At 40.6% G+C, this 22,525-nt stretch overlaps 1 protein-coding gene across 1 annotated transcript; it reads left to right on the plus strand.

Moving 5' to 3' along the window:
* The first annotated feature begins 8,015 nt into the window (after nucleotides 1-8,015).
* Nucleotides 8,016-22,290, plus strand: irs2b (insulin receptor substrate 2b). The gene is made up of 2 exons (XM_079618154.1): nucleotides 8,016-11,375; nucleotides 20,027-22,290. Exons 1-2 carry the CDS (start codon nucleotides 8,216-8,218, stop codon nucleotides 20,029-20,031), a joined length of 3,165 nt encoding a protein of 1,054 aa, XP_079474280.1. The 5' UTR covers nucleotides 8,016-8,215; the 3' UTR covers nucleotides 20,032-22,290.
* Nucleotides 22,291-22,525: the final 235 nt, after the last annotated feature.

A 22,525-nucleotide genomic window follows, 5' to 3' on the forward strand; every position in this document is an offset into this window, starting at 1 on the left:
TTCTATTTTCTGAAGGAGAATCAGACGTTAGTGGGTGAAGCTTATACGGTTTACCCAACGAAATGATAAAGGAAACATAATTGGATGGTCTAAATTAATGTATGTATGAATATGTTAAGGCTTCAATAATATCTTTAAAATGTTGTTTTAATTATTTGCACATGCTGATTTTGGGTCCCCTGGACCACAAATATGTTTGTTTGTATGAATGAATGAATGAATCGATCAATTAATCAATGAATGAATCGATAAATCAATTAATTAATCAATCAATCCTCTCAGAAAAAGATTTAAATTCAAGTTAAAATTCAACTGCAAAAATCAAGACATAAGAACAAAAATATTTTAGCACATTAAGCATCGACACCTAAGGAGGCTAACACTTTACAACAAGATTTACAACAAGTTAACTAGTTAACACAAACTAAGAATCAACAATATTTCTTCAGCATTTATTAAGTTAATATTAATTTCAACATTTACTAATACGTTATTAAAATCAAAGGTTGTATTAGTTATTGCACTGTGAACTAACATGTACAAACAATGAACAGACGTATTTTTATTAACTAACATTGACAAAGATTAATAAACACTGTAACACATGTATTGCTCATTGTTAGTTCATGTTAGTCAATACATTAACTAATGTTAACTAATGAACCTTGTTGTAAAGTGTTACCCTAAGGAGCTTCTAAAGGGACAAGCTGAAGAAAAAAATGATGGGATGGCGAGAGAACGCAAAATATATTTTTTCCTCCCGTCTTATCATTTTTTTTTCCATTACCACGTCCCTTTAGGGTCTCCATAAACACCAAATGTCAAAATCAAAATTTAAACAGGAATCTGTTATTCTGCTATTTTGTCTATTCTGTCTTTCTGTATCCCCCCTCCCCCTCAAACAATACAAATGACCTCTAACAGAATTCATCATGGACTCAACAGTTATTAAACCTATACATCTCTAGAATTGCATATCTCTGTAATAGGGCATGAATATTGATGCCACCGGGAGAATGTCTGATGAGAGAGGGCGGATACGGAATGCTTGAACAGCTGTGTAATTGAATCAAATTCATATTACATGATCATGAATTGAGCTCTTTGTTGTTTTCTCCATAATGTATAGCAGGATATGGCCTGGTGAGAAGAAAGCAAAACAAAAAAAATTAAGCAAAACAAATTAGCGTCTGGTTTAAGATCTTTTGGGCGGTATAATGGTGCAAATACCAGTAAATTGACTAGTGCAAACCTTAGTAAATCACCTTGCATGATTCATTTAAATACTCTCCTCCCATAAATGTTGCATCTGAAAGGGAAACTCCTACAAATGCATATACAATAAGGTCAGCCACACACACACACACACACACACACACACAAAAACTGACCACGCCTTTTTAGCTGTCATTTTTCACTGTGTGTTGTTTAACACCAACAGAGGGTTCGCACTAGCGCAAACTGTTAGTAAATCTGGCCCTAAGTCATTCAAAAAACAAGTTCAAGGTCATGCTGAATGTAAATGTGGGGGAAGGTGAAACTGTGTCAGATGGTTAACCTTATTCTTATCTAAAACCCATTAAGCCTGGAGTAAAAATAATCAAAGAATATCAAAATTGTAATGAATTATTAATTGGCTGAATGTTAAGGCTTGTGGTCTTGTCCAATAGTCAAATCGTGGACAGGCTGAGTTTTAGAGATATGCGAGAGACTGATGTGAGACAATCCAACAGCAATCCATCAAAAAAAAAAAAAAAGATGAATCTATTCAGGTTTATCTTTTATCAATAGATGTGGTTTTTGGGGCAGGAAAGATCTTCTGAATGAACATACATGAGCTGTTATGAGATATAATTGTTTGACTGGTTGAATACAGTGTAACATAAAATGAAATTCAGCTCTGCAACAGCTATCATGACTTGTCTTCCAACAAAAACAATAAATAAAGAAAAAGTTTATGCTAAAACTGTCTAAAACATACTGACAGTGGGAAAACTTTTTGTTACTCAAATATTGTATCAGGATCTGTGATTTTTTAATCCAACACAATGCACACACACACACACACACACACACACACACACACACACGCGCACACACACACACACACACACACACACACACACACACACACACACACACACTTAGCTCATATTTTACTGCGAGCAGTCAGAGAGGGAATGAAGTGAAATGGCAAAATTATTACATACATCAACATCACTATAAAAAGTGCATCCTGTAAAATTATGGAAATACTAATTTCGCTGTGCTGTGTGACTGCTTGAGCTCCAATGCAGAAAATATATGCATGTTCCCAGAACTCAACAGTATCACGTATACTTTTCACTTACAATTTTAGTGTCTCGGTTATGTCACACATGTAGTTTAATTGATGTCAACAGAAAAGAGAGTCTCAGTCCAGAACGATCAACTTTACACCCTCGTAAATAAGAGTTTGATGGGCGTTTAATTAACTAGTAAATTAATGGATCACAGTGTGTAAATTTCAAGCTGATACATATGCATGATTTAATAAAGAACCTGCATGGATCAGTAAGAGCAGATGGACCTGAGATGGGCCTTATGTTACGTGTGTGTGTGTGTGTGTGTGTGTGTGTGTGTGTGTGTGTGTGTGTGTGTGTGTGTGTGTGTGTGTGTGTGTGTGTGTGTGTTTATGTGTGTAACCCCTGCTCTGCATGTTTGTGAACATGCATAATGCAAAAGAATCATGCACCTTATTGCAATTTTATGAAGCCCTGATTTGCATTTTACTCCTGAAGACTTTGTGGATAAACACACACATAAAAACACACGCATGAATAGTTTCTCTCATCTTCTCACACAAACAGACAGGGCTGAGAGGGAGGGAAAGCATTATGTGTTCTCTCTACATGTTGTCGATTACAAACAAGCAGGCTTAATTCGATCGCATTATGTATGTTTTACATTGTGAATGTTTCCTCCTTCTACTTCTACATTTGTCCAGTGCCTTGTTACCGCAGAACAGTGTGGGCACGTTTCCCACATAATAACAAATGAGAGACAAATGAATGTGACAAGTGCCGCTATTGTTCACAATGGCTATAGCCTGCCAAGTTAGGCTTCAGTTTTTTTCAACACTGAGTCCATCGGGGGGTTTTCTCAAGTTACTGCAAACACTGAGTAAGGAACATTGGACCTAAGAAACTGAACCAGACTTTTTAATTATCAAAGAAGAAACATTATAATAAAAGAGAACTGTTTGGGCCAGACTTACTATTTTATTCCGTAATCCTTTTATCCCCTTGTAAAAAAGAGGTAAACTTTAGCTTACTTCTACTACTTATTACAGAAATATTATACTTTAAAACAATACTTAAACGTACACTAAATGTGATGCTTTAAATGTCATTGCTTGTTATTTAAAACTAAATGAACTTCAAATGTAAAGAGTAGGCTATACTCTTTTGACAAACTTAAGTATGACTTATGTACATCTTTATATGAAATTTCATAATTTTGTATTTTGCAATTTAGTGCATTGAAAGTATAATATAACTTTAAATGTGAAATCAAAGTATAACTTTAAATGTGATATCAAATACCATACAACAGTTCAAATTATAATAAAATATGTGTGCTTTATGTTGGTCAACACGTCAAAAGTGTACTTCTTCAAGGCATAACAAAAAACTATTTAAACGCAATGATATACAATGTACTATTAAAAGTTAAACTTTTAATTTGTCATTACAAAGTGCATGTTTATGGGTGTACTTGTTATGAAACATCGTAATGAAAGTGTACTCTTTCAGTACACTTAAGTGGCCTTTTATTTAATTCAATTACATTATCTGGAAGTTCATACACTATAGGTGTAGTAAACACTACAACTGGACATTCACTACAATTAAGCACACTTCTTTTTCACAAGGGTTGTGTCTGTATTTTGCACAATGACAAAAACCCAGATGGCTGGAGATGGATTCAACCCGTAATTTGACTGTATTGAGCTGCTTTGTTTATCTAGCGCTTTGAACACAGCAGCATTGCACAAATAAAATGACTTTACAATTATAATTGTATACTCAATTAATTCCAACAGTTATCATTTGCCATATACATCCCTGCTTCACTCAAGCTTATCATTGTGAGTATGGGCCAGTAATTCTCAGACGATCACTAAGCTGTTGCATTGAGTTATTGACAGGCAGTACATAAGCAGTAAGTAAGGTTTGATTTAATTTCCATTTTCCAGTCATTCCGGTAAAATCAGTGAATTGTTGCCCTGATTGACCCATTCACAGCTCCGTATAATTGACCTTGCCACTTAATAAGGAGGCGAGCTGAGCGCTGAGACAGCAAAAAGTGTTTTCCTCTGAACATGCGAGGAAGGGAAAGGAATCCCTGTGGGACTTTTTCAAGGTCATGCACATGAGACCATTTATAAGATGATGGTTTATGGGTTAAATTTGCTGAGACAAAAACACTGTGTGTTTAAGGTTTATTTTAATGATCTGCAGAAGACAAAACAAGCTTGTTTTATATATTACATCGATTTTAGATTTTCATAAATATTAAGAGAGAATAAAGTACAAATCAAATGGCTGGAAATACTACTACTTTTAATGTTTTGTGAAAGAAGTCTCTTATGCTCATCAAGCCTGCATTTATTTGATCAAAAATACAGAAAAACAGTAATATTGTGAAATATTATTACAATTAAAAATAATGGCTTTCTATTTTAACCCCTTATATTGGCAACCATTACATATTTTAAACAGTAATATCCTATTCTAAACCTAAACTAATCTTGACAAACTATATATTATTTGAAAGCTTACAATCTCTAGTTTACATATTTGGTGACTGGTTTTCAAAATAAATTACAGAGAAGACAAATTTATCAATTTGCGACAATAATATTTATATACTCCTAAGGCGTGTTCAGACCTTTATTTTGAAATCGTGATGATCATGAAAAATCATGAAAGAATGGTAGAAACCTCAGTTTGTTTTCATGCCAAGAGTTCAAAAGATAGCATCCATTCAATTATTTTAGAAAAAAAGGTCTGAAAATGTTTTAAATATAAAGAATTAAATAATAGATTCATCATTTGTGATGTGGCAGCGAGCTATAATACACATACCTGTTTCTTTTTGTGTTTCTTAGAGGTTGAATTCATTTCAAAATCTGCCAAACTTCCAATACTATTTCTGAATAGGATGTCTACTTCATAAATTGTATGACAATTGTAAAAATAATGGTTCAGATCACTCAAACAACATATGGAAATGGAGGCGCCCTTATATGGGCAGTAATGTCAACTAGTGAAAATGTTTGGTACTGCACCCAAACTAAATCTCACTGAACTCATTGAAACAGAACTTGTTCAGATTGATTGTTCAGAAACCTATTTTAAATAAAATATGAATAATAAATTTTTTAACATTGTACATTTTCATAAACTCAAACTTCAATAACTTTTTTTCTGTTTAACTTTCTTAATTGATTTCACTTCTACAATTTTGCTTAAATGTCTTCTTTAAAACAAGATCAATCTTACATATATATTCCAAAGCATTCTTGAATTACAACCATTTAAGTTTGGAAGGTGCATTTTCATGTCTATTAAAAAAAGGGGGTGCCGCTTAAGGGGTTAATAAACTTTAAAATATGATGTATTGTGATCCAAAGCTGAATTTGCAGCATCATTACTTCAGTCTTCAGTGTCAAATGATCCTTTAGAAATAATTCTAATATGATTTATTATCAATGTTGGAAACAGTTGTGCTGATTAATATTTGTTTAATAACCTGTGATACTTTTATACATTTATTTACAATAGAAATATATATCGTTCAAAAGTTTGGGGTCAGTAACTTTTTCTTTCCTTTTTTATTTAAACAAATCAATACTTTTTTTTAAGGATGAGTAACATTTATAAAAAAAAAGTAATAGTAAATATTTATATTGTTAGAAAATATTTCTGTTTTGAATAAATGCTATTTTTTTTTTTTTTTACTTTTTATTCATCAATGAATCCTGAAAAAAAAGAATCACAGGATCCAAAACATATTATAATTGATAATAACTGAGTATCAAATCAGCATACTATAATGATTTCTGAGTGACACTGAAGACTGGAGTAATGATGCTAAAAATTCAGCTTTGCATCACAGGAATAAATTACATTTCAAAGTATATTAAAATAGAAATACATTAATTTAAATTGTAATAATATTTCACAATATTGCCGTTTCTTTCTGTATTTTAGATCAAATAAATGCAGGCTTGATGAGCATAAGAGACTTCTTTCAAAAACATAAAACAAATGTTTTAATGTTTCCAAACGTTTGAACTGTACTATAGCATATATCCACCCAATTTCAATTTTAAGCATGAAAGAGTGCATTGCAGCCTACATCATCATAACAATTCACTCAAAGCAGACATGACAGAGAAAGTCCAGCATAAAAGCGGGGAAAAGAAAAGAAAATGAGAAATAGAGTTCTTGTAGCCTGTCATTCCCTTTTTTTTAAGTCAGAAGAGACATCTTTTCCCGGGAGGTGTGTGCTCTTATTGGAAAACGCACAGCTAGACAGTAGCTGCATTTCAGTTCATCTGAGAGGAGTAAGCATCTCTCTATCTACGTACATAACCAGTCACTGACGTGTTCAATCCTCAGCAGACCCAGCATCGCAACGTCATCAATAGCCTAACTAACCCACCAAAAACTAGAGCAGAACTGATGCAGTGCTGCACATACTGACACAGTTTCGCTGACATTTTACTGTTCGGGGTTGAAACGCTTCATTTAATTATGTTAAAAATATAACATCGAGTGAGAAACACTTCCGCGAGCGAGCGACGCGTCAACCTACAACGTTCGCATTTTAATCGAACTTTGTCGGGCGCGTGGAGTGTAGTTTCATTCATATAAGCTGCAGTGCTCTCTGCTCCCGTAGTGTAAGGGGTGTTGTACACTACACTGTGAAGGAGGAGTGTGCGGTAAAGGCAATGACCGGAAAGAATCTTCTGGTGGAAGGCAAACACAAGACAAAAACACGGACACACATACCTGTGAACGCTAGAGGCAGTCGCGTAACACAAGACGCATTCAGACTATAAAGCACTGGTTGCGTTACATAACAAGGATGCTCCGCAAACTTTCAGTTTTTTATAGCCCCACAGTTCAATGATTCGTCTCGAACCGAATACGTCAATATAACGAGGTCAAGTCATAGTGTATAGAACGAAGTAGTAGCCTAATAAAGGATATACATAGGGTCACGCGCATTGCATATGAATTTTGATGCGTCAGAGGAGAGAATCGAGATGATGCTTTCTGACGTGATCTGGCTTGGTCCTTTAATAACAACATGCTCAAAATAATACTAATATTAACATAATTGAGATAAGGAATGTTACGCGCAAATGGGTTTAAAACTTTTAGCCATAGCCTAATCATCATAACAAAAACACAACGTTCTCACATAATTAAATGACACTAACACAGTGAACTTCACAGTTGGCTAATATGAGCTGCAACGCATTCGATAGCTTATCAAAAGGCTTGACTTTGCAAAATCATAAGCGAAATGAACTACACTCTCTAAATAACGAACTCCCGAAAAACTTGCGCTCCATATAGGTAGGCTACTTACTGGATGTTTTAACCACCAGTTGTTCCCCGAAAGGAACCAAGAATATTAAAATCATAGACTATTAAGTCATTTTATTCCGTATTATTTGTGTAAAATATAAAACTCAGAGCGGCTCTCCGACCAGCGCGCTCAGTGGGTTGCGATCCTCTGACAATTCTCAGACACCTTTGGATGTTCTTGTGGGGGGCGGAGCGAAGAAAAAAATAGTAGGACATGATTGGTGCTCTCTGTTGTCAATCAGATACTTCCACCAATGAGCCCAATGAGCTGTTACATGGGGGCGGATTCGCAGGTACGCCTTCCCCCGAAGGTTGCACCGCCTAGTTTCTGTGTGTGTGTGTGCGTATTTTTTCTTTCTATTTTTTTTTGTAACCAAAGCTGGATGTGTAGGACGTCACATGTTGTTTTTCCTCTTCACTCCAGTCACTTAGCGATATGTGTTATTTACTGTTAAACCGCTCTTCGCAGCGAACGCGCACTCCGCGCCGGGTACAGAAGAGAGTCTGACAGGATTATATCTGACTGACAGCACAAGTTAAGGAAAAGTGAGAGTTTTTCTTCAGAGCATATGAGAATGGCGAGTCCGCCGCCGACAGAAGGACATCTGATTTCAAATATGACAGTGAAGAACAACAACCACGTTAAGAAATGCGGCTATCTGAAGAAACAGAAGCACGGACACAAGCGCTTTTTCGTGCTGAGGGAGCCGAGCGAGGGCTCTCGCGCCCGGCTGGAGTATTACGAGAGCGAGAAGAAATGGAAAAACAAGTCGGCTGCTAAACGGGTTATACATTTGGACTCGTGCCTGAACATCAACAAGAGAGCCGATGCCAAACACAAACACCTGATCGCCCTTTACACCAAGGACGAGTATTTTGCCGTGGCTGCCGAAAACGAGCAGGAACAGGAGGACTGGTACACTGTCTTAACGGATTTAATGAACGAGGGGAAAGTGAGCGACGGCTCCGCTTCTAATTCAGCGTCATCCCTCGTCGGCTTTGATGAGGCGAGCTACGGCGTGATAACGCCCGTAACCGCTACTTACAAGGAGGTTTGGCAGGTCAATTTGAAATCTAAAGGACTCGGACAGAGCAGAAACTTAACGGGCGTTTACAGGCTGTGTTTATCCAGCCGTACCATCAGCTTCGTGAAACTCAACACTGAGGTGGCGTCGGTGATTTTACAGCTGATGAACATTCGCCGATGCGGACACTCGGACAGCTTTTTCTTCATCGAGGTTGGCCGGTCCGCGTCGATCGGACCCGGCGAGTTATGGATGCAGGCGGACGATTCGGTGGTGGCGCAAAACATTCACGAGACTATTTTGGAGGCGATGAAAGCAATGAAAGAGATGTCAGAGTTCCGCCCGCGCAGCAAAAGCCAGTCCTCGGGTACCAACCCTATATCTGTGCCCACCAGGCGGCACTTTAACAACCTACCGCCGAGTCAGACTGGGCTGACACGGCGCTCGCGCACCGACAGCATGGCAGCGACGTCTCCCGTGACAAAACTGACGTCCTGTAGGATCCGCACAGCAAGCGAGGGGGACGGTACAGGCAGCCCCATCAGCCCAGGCGTGAACAGGACGCATTTGAGCCGCTCTAACACAGTGACAGCTCGCCCATGCAGGACATTTGAGTCATCAACCCTGCAGCATAGTAAATCCATGTGCATGCCTGTTTCTCACTCGCCTCCCTCAGCTGCCAGCCCCGTCAGCTTGTCAGGCCCTCGCCCCTCCAGCTGCACCGCCTCCATTTCAGGCTCCCCCAGTGACGCTGGCTTCATCTCTTGTGATGAGTGCGGCTCCAGCCCGGGTGATATCCGGCACCTTTTAGCAGCAAACCGAAGCAACACACCCGAGTCGCTCGCTGACACACCCCCCTCACAGGAGGGCAGCAACCTGTATGGATATATGATCATGGAAAGACCGAACAGCTGTGGACGGCGAAGCGTCCGGGCGGCAGGCGAGGAGAGCATAGGAGATCTGGAGAAAGCCTACAGGAAGAGGACACACTCTCTCACCATGCCTTACCAGAAGAGGGTGCCATCACAAGTGTCCTCTGCTTCGCTGGATGAGTACACGCTCATGAGAGCAACGCACACAACTGGAGGCCATTCGGGGCGCAGCTCTCACACCGCATCCCCAAAGCTCACATACCCTGAAGATTATGGGGACATTGAAATCGGATCGTTACTGAAAAGTTCCAGCGGTAATCTGGGCGACTGTGGCTACATGCCGATGACACCAGGTATTGCTCCGCAAGGGGGAAAGACTGACAACTACATGCCCATGAGCCCAATGTGCGTTTCTGCTCCAAAGCAGATAATCAACCCCAGGACCCACCCCCTCACTATTGCGAATGGTTACAGGACCAATTCCCCCAGCAGTTGTTCTCTGGATGACAGCGGCTACATGAGGATGCTGTGCGGCTCTAAATTCTCCATCGACAGCTCAGATGGGAAACTGTCTAATGGTGAGTACCTCAACATGTCCCCTGTAGATTCAGTCACACCACCAGACTACTACCTGAGCCCCGAGTCTCCATGTCTGCGACAGCTTCACTTGTTTAACTCTTTGACCCGCTGTCATAAGCCCCAGCAGACGCTAAAGGATGCGGACAATAATCAGTATGTTGTCATGAATCCTCAGAGTCACAGAATAATAGAGGAGTCAGTAAAAACAGCATTCCCCCCTGCCCCATCTCCTCTTAGACAGAGCCGCACGGATAGCTTCATCCTCCTGCACAGGATAAGCCGGCCCACCCGCCTCTCCCTTGACACGCTCCGGACATTACCCAGTATGAACGAGCATCCCCTCCCCTCTGAGCCAAAAAGCCCTGGCGAGTACATAAACATAGACTTTGGACATGTTGCTGAAAGTTGCACTCCGCCCTCCATTACTTCCTCCGAGAGCTCAGCCTCATCCCTCGGATCGTCTGCAGATCAGAGGACATCCCCCTTCTCTGATTACATGAACATAGACGTGAGTTCTCAGTCACCCAAATCTGGAAATGTTGCTCCGTCTAATGGTTTGGAGCCTTTGCCGGATCTCACGTCCTGCCCCGCCCACCCTAAAGAAGAGGAGAAAGATGAAAGGTACCACCTCACGGCACAGGTGGCACCAGTGGGCCCAGTTGATAAAGCTAAAGACGATTACACAGAGATGACGTTCGGCGTGCCCGTTTCCCCTCCTGTCTCGCAGCCCTCAGAAGGTGGGCAGAACATCAGCCCATCCTCCTGCATGCAGAGGCTGACTGTGGATGAGACTGTGGGAGTGCCTGGCGTTGAAGCATTCCTGCTGCATGGTGCCACTTTGGCCTTGGTGGATCCCGACCGGGGTGCCAAAGTGATCCGTGCCGACCCCCAGGGACGCAGGCGGCACAGTTCAGAGACATTCTCCTCAACCACCACCGTGACACCAGTTTTTCCCTCCTTCGCACACGACGCCAGGCGGCACGGTTCAGCCTCTGTGGAGAACGTGTCAGTTTCTGTGAGGAACAGCGAAGGATCGGATGAAGAGTACAACAGTCCCATGTGCAGGGAGACATCGGCCGGTTTTCAGAATGGACTTAACTACATTGCCTTAAACTTGATGGATGGAGGACTTGCCAGCTGTGATTCGCTTGTCCGGTTCAAACCTGCCAGCTGCTGTAAAGAGGGCATCAATGGAATACATGCCAGTCCGTATGCCAGCCTTGGGTTCAAGGAGACGGCAACAACAGTAACAGGTAAGCTGAATTCATAAAAGACATAACTGGTTATGTGCAAGCTCACAACTTTCATTAGTTAATGTTTACTCTCATTCACTTCATTTCTTTCAAATGCTGTGCTCTGAAATGTTAGAATGATTTAGCTGCGTTAACTCACTACAATATGACGTGACACATTATTTTTGCAAAAATAACAACTGCATATTACTTGTGCACCAGATTAGCATGCCACATGACAAATTTCCCTCTTATGTGAGAGAGCTAATTGAGCACCTTGAGTGTCAGAATGATGGAAATGCCTCTTTAAAAGCTGTGGCGCAGTTTTTATTCTCAGTGACTGATCGCTTTACCCGTGCCTGCAGGGGTGTTTGGGATGAAAACAGCTCAGTTAAAGGTTTTTATTCATTCCCCATTGATATTATTTTGTCAGTAGTGTGAGGATGACTGTGGGATGCGGTCAGTTTTAGAGGATGTAAATGTGAAAAAGAGAGATAATGTCAGTAATTAGCAAAATAAGAAACATTCCCAATATTTGCATCATACTTTGTCTAATTCTCCGAATCAGAATTAGTCATTATGTCGTACTTGAGTGAACAGTAGCCAACAGTAAAAACAAGTGAGTCAGTTGTTTATCAGTTTTCAGGTGGAGGGTTTCAGGGCTGGAATGCAGAATGTGTGCAAAGGTCGTTCAGAGAGGTTAACGCCGGCTTGTTTTTCCAACCTGCCAGGTTTCTTTTAAGGAACGACCCACCTTTTGTTTTTCGGCACGACTTGAAAAACAAAGTTGTTTGTGCAGCACAGAGATAAACGTATGGGCTGACAGACACAGATATGGACTCACGTGGAAGTCACACACTGAAATTAGTAGTAAGATAGGAGGTGTTGTTGTTAAGCGTAACTTTGTTTGAGTGGGACTGCATGAAGGGTGTATAAGTGTTAAAAAAGGAGTATGCTACACTTTAGTGAGACCCTTGCACTGAAAAAAAAGTCAAGGTGAAGGACTGCACTTAAAGGACAGAGCGACTTGTCTGATGAATGACACTTCACAAAAGAGTCTAGAAGCAAAAGCCTCTTAAAACAACACACATACACATGCACCATATAAGGCAAATAGACGGCATCCGGAGCTCAATTATGATCTCTAGGGTGTGTGAGTGTTTGTGCTGGCGGGAGCAGGTGTTTCTGCAGTTCTCTGTTTACCTCCACGAGAGGACGGAGCAGAAAGACGTAGCCGCGGGCCACGGAAGCCCTAGAACAGTGGGAGGGGACCACAAAGAAAACTTGCAGAAGCATCGGCACACACTCGCTAGAGCTCAGCCTTCCAAGCCCTGTGATTGGTCACAGACAACATTCCACCAAAACAAAAGATGAGCCACAGAGACAGAACACAGAGCTCTTATTTGTGTCGAATGGCCCGATAGTCTTCCTGATAGGGAACTTGCGCCGTTACGGGACCCATTGAGCAGAGGCGAGAGCACGGATAGGCTGCGCTCTGTTTACTACGCCAACGTCTGTAATGCCACATTTCCCTCCATCCCCCCTCCCTTCACTTTTTACACACTGATTTGAATAGTACATTTGTGAATGGGAAGCAGACACATACTTTGGCAAACATAACTACATATTTACACAGTGTGCAGGATGTTTGACTGAGGTTTATGACGGTGCCTCATCATTTTGGGCTGATTGTTTTTTGTCACGCTCTGTCATTTTAAATTCAGCATTTTTGTCACATCTGCATCCTTACGGAGTCATTGAACACCAAAATACTCCAACAGTGCGTTGTAAACTAAATAGGTCCCCTCTGACCTGGCCTTGGATATAGACGGGTATAGAGTGGGGCATAAAGAGCTCTGTGGGCATTGAAGCCTTCGCTTACCTTTTATTTCCTTAGATTGGATTCTTTCCATTTCTTCCCTACATAATAGCACTAGAAGAGAGAGTAAACACCGTCTTATTAAAAATGTACCATTAGCACATCTCAGAGAGCTGTGTGTGTGTCTTCGAGGGGCTTCCAGAGAATCATCCCTCCTGAGAATAGTGTGTGTGAGGGGCCGGGCCAGCAGATGGTGGGGGCCAGGGTCGTGCACCTGCCATTCCAAGCAGTGCACAGTGGTTATCAGGCCCATCAGAGCCCTGACAATACACTAATGATTAGCGGCCATCTGCTGCCCCACACAACAGCCCAGAGAGAGATATAGGGAGATACAGTCTGATAACCAGCAAAAACAGTTGGCACAAGCTTGAAATAAAAGGAAAATCTCTTTTTGTTGCAGACACACCGAGCCCCGCCCCTTCCCGCTTTGATAGACTTGATTTAATTGAAAGGTACAGCAGTGAAAGAAAGATTGTGTCTATCAATTTGCCTGCCCTTTATTTCTAGAGAAAAGACTATGGCCATCCCCCATCACAACACTCACCTATTCCTTTGAATCCTAGTCTATTATCATACTATCTTTCTCTCTTCCATCATAAAACATTTTGTTTATTATATCCTCTGATTATTTTTTTTGTATATCTGAAGGACTATTTTCATTTCTTCCTTTCTGTCTATCAGCAATCATCAGTCTGACTCTGCCTTCCCATCCCATCCCCTCTCTCTTCATGTCCTCCTTCACCTCTTAGTCTGTTGTTGTTGACTCTGTAAGTATCTGCTATCGTTGCAGATTTTATAGCGTTAAACACATCCAAGATGTTCTGTGAAACGCTCTCACTGCTTCCCACTTTTAGCAGCACAGATAAGGCGGATTACATGGTGCCACAGATTAGACATTGTTGAGCAGCTTTGTTTGGTGACCAAGTAAACGACACACACAGCTGAAATTCACCCAAGGGTTATAATTCACCCCAAATCAATAGAATGACATAATAAATTATACTTGGCTTTGTAGAAAATGAAGCCTATTTTTTTATCTTATTTTTTTAAATTGTGACATTATTTTTATGACAAAACCCCCCTCCCCCAGAAATATTGTAATAATGCAAAAAAAAAAAAAAAAAAAAAAAACATGCTACCACAGTTATATTTGTTTTACTGTAATTTTAGTGTAGGCTACTATAGAAAAAAAATACTTTTTATGTGAATTGTGCATTTTTTTACCTTCATTGTGCACACCTTCTGTTTTTCTTGGGATAGTAGCCTATGTATCTGTAGAAAAGAGAAAAGTACTTGACTTACACATTCTCACGTCAAATCTGGACTACACATTAGAGACCTCTCTCTCTCTCTCTCTCTCTCTCTCTCTCTCTCTCTCTCTCTCTCTCTCTCTCTCTCTCTCTCTCTCTCTCTCACACACACACACACACACACACACACACACATAGTACATTCATCACTTTCTGTAATGTCTGTGTATGTGTGTAAAGTATATCATATTTATAACATATGTTAATGCTATATGTTAACATCCTATAATGTAACATTCCGTGTGTGTGTGTGTGTGTGTGTGTGTTTAGCATGTGGCAAAGAGTAGGATGTGGCTGTAAAATATCATTTGAAATCAGCATAGGATGCTCTTTAAGAGCACGTGCCGTGTGTGGGAATAATTGCATGGCATGTGGCTTGATTCTGAATGAATGCTCCTTTTCTCCCCTGCTGAGCTAAGTCATCTGAGTGTGTATGCGTGGAGCAGAATATGTAGTGATGCTTTACTCTCATCAAGTGAATTTAAATGGCTCCTTGGGTATTTGGATTTGTTTAAAGGAGGATGACTGTGAGATCTGCTGAGCTCGCACACCCTTATGCACACACTTTCTTATTCATGGACTGGAGTTTATTTCCATATGTCCACTGAGCTCTGTTGGCTTAGTTGGCTGTAGTGTTATGAGATTAGAACGTGACATTTACACATGAAGATCATCACACCACGCATACAGTGTAACCTTTTGCCCTGCCTCTCTTCCCATAGCCGATGATGACTGTCTGAGTCTCCGTCTCTGTAAAGCTACAGTTTGCATTGTTATTATACTTTTTTTTTCTTCACTTTTGGCATTATTAGTTATCAATATATTTTTTTTGATTCATTAACATAATTTATTCTGAATTTTACAAATTAATAGGCTACATGGTTGTTTGTTAAGCTGTGGCTTAGCAGTTGGTTGAGCCATATGAAAGAGACAATTACATTTATTTGAGAGAGTGAATCCCTTACATTTTAATTTTGTGTGCCCATGTACGTCACTCCTGCTCCCTCAAACTTTCACCGAATTGCTACAAATCGCTGACAGTGTGAAAATCCCTAAAGGGAGTGACATTGGAAGATCCTACTGAGTGAGGATGAACAGAAACATTGTCATTTCCACCTCGCGGGTTCAAACTGATACTCCTTCTATGATATATGAGACTAGCGTATATAAATAAATTAGTAACACTAGCACATGTTTACAGTACAGTCAGTCACTTTTCTCTCTACTGTAAATGTGTGGGTGAGAGAGAGAGAGAGAGAGAGAGAGAGAGAGAGAGAGAGAGAGAGAGAGAGAGAGAGAGAGAGAGAGAGAGAGAGAGAGAGAGAGAGAGAGAGAGAGAGAGAGAGAGAGAGAGAGAGAGAGAGAGAGAGAGAGAGAGAGAGAGAGAACAGTTGTGTGTTATACTTATATGTGTGTGAGAACACCAGACTGTTCCTGGCTCGGCTGCAGGGGGGCTAAATTTAACCTGTGTGAAATAAATAAATAATGAGTCGCAGCCGGACAAATGTGTGTGTGTGGAGAGGGGACATTTTTTATGGATGGGGGCAGCGGGTTCACAAGATTTTTTTACTTGAACCAGCGTGGTTCAGATTACAGCTGCTTTAAATACCTGTGCTGATTTCTCACACAGGCACAGAAACCACAGTTTTAACACCGTAAAAAAAAATGTTAGGGAAGCAATATGTTGCACTAAGCTTAGATCTGAAGACTTTTATAGGTTGAGTGATTGCTCTGAGAGACAAAACAAGCGGGAGAGAGGTGGGGGAGGGAATTTTGGGGTCAGAGGGTCCGATAAGACCTCACACTTCTGGTCTCCATCTGCTCGTACTAATATTTGAATTTGAGCATATTTACAATTAGCTTTGATATTTATTGATTCATATTTACTCATTAAGATGTAAGAAGCAGCGTTTCCTACATAATTATGTTTTTGGTAATATTTAAAAAGATTAAAATATTGAAAATGTTGCCTTGCCATCAAATTTTTTGGCATAACATAAAGATAATTTACTTTGGATGTGGCACTGTAGACAGTAGTGAATGCAGGACACAGTTAATAAAGTTAGTTCAGGTCAGCATTTGACAGATAAAACATTTAAAGTTCCTCCCTCTGCTCATTCATCAGTCTCCGTCTCTGTTGAGTGCCTGTCCCATGACCTCACTTGCTTTTTCTTTCCCCCCTCATTCATTGGCGCTGCTTTTTTCTGCCGTTCCGGATCGGAATGGGACATCCATGGAATTGCCAAGCTTCCTCTTGCTTAATTAGCTCTGTGAAATTCAAGCTGGCTTCTGACCTCCACACATACACATACACTGCATGACTCCGGATCTGTGGCATATCAGTGTGAATGTGAGAATCAGCGAGACGGGAAAAGAGATCTCTGTCTGTTTCGAGTCTATTTATACGCATGACGAAATCAGACCACCCGAAATGGTACTCTGAGAGTCTGCGTACGAGCCGCCAAGCTCAAGTTCACATCAAGGTTTCCACTGCGCTTGTCATCGTGTAAGAGTTTACGCTAATGTATCTGTAGTCAATGCGGCGTCTTTGTTTTAGTATTTGAAGCACTTAGCTGCGTGGTGACCGTAAAGTAGGTCAGGTCATATAATGTCATTGTCCACTTAATGGTGACATTAAGCTGGAGCTGGACACACGGCTGCTTTCATTGGGTCAAACTTTTTACGATTTTTATTGTACTTTTTTGATTCACTAAAAGAATCAGCCGATAAGAGTCAGTTGTTTGTGAATCGGACTTCACGTGTTTTGCTGTATGTTGGCTCATAAGAGTAATTTGTTTGTGAATCGGACATTTTTGCAGAGATCTTTTTAAAGTAAAATAATAATATTGGGACTTTAAATTCACCATGAAATCAAAATTAGCAATTCTAAAGTTGTTATGGAATATTATTATAAATTATTTTAGTGTTTTTTTAGTGTTGTTTTTTTAATGGTCCCTCATAATATTTAATCAAAATAACTTCCCCTCCCCCTTAAAACGACATATTCTCTTCTCTGATGACATGTTTACTAGCATGTGGGCGGGTCAACCTGTCAATCATGTGAGATCACAGCAATAGAAAATCCACAACAATCCAATCAATTCCCGATGGAAAAAAATAAGTCCCGCCCTAGATTTTTTCTTGTTTGAGAAGTCGTTTAACGTCCCGATAGGAAAGAAAACACAACTTATGTTGACTTTACACTAAGAAAAAGAGTTTACACATTTTCAATAACCCTAAAAAAACACTTAATGTACAGTAATGCTGTTGTAGATATGGGTTTGTCATTGGTGTTGACATTGGATTTTTTTTTTTCTCCCATCAGGGTGAGTGAAACGTGTTTTCTGCTGTTTTTCCCACAGTCGGCCCAGTTAAAAGGACAACAGGAAAGCACCTACTCCCCTTTCTCTTTCTCTTTCTTCACTAGTTGGCCGTGAGCAAACAGATCTGTCAGCACTTAACTGCAAGAGTAATACTTCGTAATACCACACAGAGGGAGGTATCAAAGAGCAAGAAAAGATGAGGCACTTTACGAGCGTGAAAGCGCTTGACCTCTCGCTGGCCCCTCCTCCCTTACTTTACCCTGCTCTCTGTGAGAGAATGCATCCCTACTGACGTTCATGGGAATTACTTCCATCCTTGTCAGAGTGGATGTTGTGATATCGGACTCACATGCGGAAGTGTTTGGAATGTGCGCGGGCAGTCCAGATAATGGGAGCGATTATGGCGTGCAATATAGCCGATGGCTGTGAATTAAGGGTTTGTTAAGTGTGTGTGAGAGCGAGTCTTGCTCTATGAAAACAGCTCTTGTTCTAGGCGGATGAAAAGCAGGAGGAGATTGGAGATTGGCTAGCGCACGGCCTGAGAGGACAGACCCACGAAAGGGTTTGTGTTAGCAGAGACTTCCGCCCAGTGTGAGGCCTACATGCAAATGAAACCTCACAAACAAGTACAGCGGGTGAGAGGTCAGGATAGCGATCTGGTCTCGTAAACAGAACCCAGACACCAGCGAGAGACAGAAGCAAATTGTCAGATGACACTGTAATATTTACACTTCAAACGTAAAGCTGATGCGTGTAGTTCTTTTTCTGTTTTACGAGAACGTACACACAGGGTGCATTCTTGCTTTCATCTGAGCTGAACTGATTATTGTTGCACACAAGCCACTGTCATATCTTGCTATGTTTTTCGTGTACAGTTAAACAGGAGGAACTCCATTGTTCTGCATTTAGCTGTTTATGAGCACCAGAAAGCATGTGCTTTTAAACTTTGTGATACCAAAGGCCCCAAAATATGATCTTGCCAGGGACCACCTTTCTAAAATTGCGTGGTCCCATTTATACAGTGAGAAAAAATTTTTATCATCATATTGTAAAGTCAACAAGGTGCTTCCAAAATTAAATAGTTGGGTTTAAATTGACATAGCAAAGCCATAGCAAATGGTTCAAATATTTTGAGAATATTTACTCTAAGTATTTACATTTATTTATTTTTTGATGGATTTTACATTGAGGAAGCACAAAGCCAGACAGCAACTTAGTGTCGGCCCAGATCCGGCCCACATCTGGTATGCGTTGAATCCACCTGTACCAGATGTGGGCCGGATCTGGGCCGACACTATGTTGCTGTCTGGGCTCTTTTGGCGTTAAAAAAAACTGTCAGGATTCGGTAAAGGCACTTTTTTTTTTGCAGCTGACCTTATTGCTTATGCATTTGCAATAAATGCATTTGCAATAAGCAATTAAATTATGAATTGTTACAATAATGCATTTGCAATAAGCAATTCCCTTTCAGATCCAAAATTTATGGGAGGAGAATATTTAAATAAATCATACAATGTGATTTACTAAGATTTGTAGTATTTAGTTTACTGGCATTTGCAGCATTATTTAACGCCAAAAAAAAACATGTCTTGCCCATTTTGCACTTTGCCCTTTTTAGCAAATTCAATATTTAAATAGCATGGATATTGCTGAGCATCTAAGGCTGTGTTGTGTGTCGGTGTATGGCCGGCTCTTGTGCTCTTTCCGTCAGCTGCGCAGAGCTAAATGTCAGCGAGTGTTTCCCATCGTCTGTCTCTGAGCACCTGCCACTTCTGTTGCTCGTAGCAAAAGAGCGCGCATTCCTTACTTGGTAAAGGAGAGCACAAGAACAGCAGCGAGAACGAGACAGAGGGAGTGTGTAACCTTTTATCCCGCCGCTAGCCAGCTTCATTCCTCATGTATAAATCACATACGGATGGTAATGGAAAAACACACGCCGCTCAGTGAAAAGGGAATATTTTTTCCAGACAAAGCACAGAGGAATATGATAGTATTTCAGAAAAATGCCGTAACATTAGCGAATGCCCATAAAAGGCTGTTGTGTTGCGCGATCGCGTTGATCTCGGGGAACAGCGCGTTTTATTGGTTTGTGGTGCTTTCTTTCTCTGTCTTTATAGACATCACATTAATGTGCTTCTTTCTCTCTCTTGTTACTTGCAGACTAAACAGAGCCAGTCTTCTCATAAAGGCCCCTTCACTCCGTTGTTCACGTCGAGAGCAAGGGACGAGAGAAGGAGAGGAGGCGCTCGTGTGGACAGATGGACCACGTTGCTGCTGAACCAGGCCTCCGCTGATCTTTGACCTCCCGAATGCATTCGAATGGCCGTCGTCACGGCAACACACACACTTGACCCCGGCGCGAGGTGCGGCGAAGACTCGCCGACACAGAGGCGGGACTTCCTGTCCATCTGTCACTCACTACAATCTCTTCAATTTTTGTGTCACGGACCTTTTTCCACTGGTTTTGTTACGAGCTCTGGACTTCGAGTGGCCAGTGTCCCTCAACCCCCTAAAACCTGTGAACCAAAACATCTGATCTGCACACGCACGCATACACCCGTCGCACTTATTTATTTCCCCCCCCCGCGTGTGGCGGCACGAGTGCGTGTGCGCGCACGGGTGGTTGCGACACTACAGAGGTGGCATTTCAGAAATGTACTCAACAATTCGAAATCAGACACACACACACACACAAAAAAGCAGTCACTTGAAAACCCTACCTCAGAACGAGCCAGGTTTATGACTTACACAAATCTATATATTGAGAAATTAATTTATTTTTCCAAGTGAATGTTTTCGTAAAAAAAAAACACCAATCCAAAGCCTTACTGACTGTACTGTCAAACAGTGTTTCCTGGAGGACCTGCATATACACTCACAAGAGTATCAAAGATTACTGTTTGCCATGATAACTGAATGTCTTGCAGTGCAGCGGAGGAAGTTCCCGCGCTGCTATCAAAGATCTATTAATGTTATTTTGCATTCTACACAGATATTTAAAGGATTTTAATATAATAATATTTATCTGAGCTGGTAAAGGACCGGGCCTTCCGCCCGCAATCCCGCACATATGCAAAGCAGGCTTCCATAGAGGAGGAGTTATTAGTTTTGGAACGAAGCCACACGCGATTAACACACGCTAGATGAATGATGTCGTGCGCCTCGGGTCAGAGAGAGGAGCATCTCTCTCGCCAAGCCTAGGCATGCTAGCACACCGTCTTTAAACCTTAACAACCCAGAAGCCTCTGCGGACTTGCCCCCCTCTCACTGCTCTGAACACACAGGCTTCCCTTTGCCTTACACACACACACACCCGTCGGCTCGCCGTTCCAGAGAGTGATAGATTTCAGGGACGTCTCAGAAGGCCTGACACCATTAATGCTGCTCCCTACTGTCAGACAGGGATAGACTCGTCAGAACCAATGCTTTGTCTTGCACTTACAAACTCCTTAGATTGTAACACAAGACACTTTTGAATGTAGAGTATTCCGGAGATCTCCACAGGAGACGAAACGCACGGCCTAAACATCCACAAACAGACTGATACCGAGTTGTTCAGATCGACACGAAACAACTTGTACAACACACACACACACACACAACTTGACTTAAGTATATGAAAAAGTTTGCCTAGAAAGCTGTACATAATGTATAAAGAGATTGCAACTGACATTTTTAAGTTAAAGATTATAACTTATTTCTTTTTGTATGTATATAAATATATATACGGTACGTGTTTGAATGAATTTCCCAATGAATTTCCCCCCAAACAACTAAAGCACTAATGAAGGTACACGCCAAAGGCTGAACTTTGGGCCTGGCGTTTTTCTTTTCTAATTCTTCAGTACGTTTGTAAAAGTGTGTACACTGTACGATAGATGCCACTTCGAGGATATTTGATAATGCTATAATATAAAAGAAAAACGAAAAAAAAAAATTCTTTGAATAATTCTTGATATTACGAAAATAGGTACAAATTCACAAATGGCATATGCAATATTTACATTTTTTTAAAGATTAGTTTACAGAAAGGAACCAAATGTATAAATACTGTGTTAATATATTTAAAACCGTATAAGAACGTTTTTTTTTGCTGTACAAATTTTTCTGCCAACTTTAAATGGAAAAGTGTTTTTTTTTTTTTTCTTCTTCTTCTACTTCATCTTTGCTATTGAATCCTGACAGTAATTTCAACAGTGTTCTTTTGCGAATGCTGTTTCACAGTATGGAAATCTTGAATATTTCAATGCCTGAGCGAGTTTGTTTTTTTCTCTTTTTTTCTGTGTCTTCCATTGTATATACTTCATATTCTTTGCATTGTGATGCTACTTAGAAATGATAATTTAAACTTAGTGTAATTAGCATTGCTTTAGAAACTGTATTGATTCTGAATAGCCACATGCAATAAAAAAGTAACATTATTTAAGAAGCTCAGTCTCTCTGCTCGTGTCTCTTTCATAGCTTACGAATGACTCTATACTTGTGTGACTTCCTGAGAGCGACCTGGCTCAGCCAGACAGCAGATGTCTTCATTCATCATCTGAGCAACTTCACGTCACACTCGCTCTCGACACATTCAGCTTAAGCGATGTAACTTTTCAAGGAGTCTGTGAGCTTAATTAAAACGCAGACTAAACAAATAGCCAGAGTTCATGAAGA

The sequence above is a fragment of the Phoxinus phoxinus genome (genome assembly GCF_949152265.1).
Source record: "Phoxinus phoxinus genome assembly, chromosome: 7".
NCBI lineage: Eukaryota > Metazoa > Chordata > Actinopteri > Cypriniformes > Leuciscidae > Phoxinus > Phoxinus phoxinus.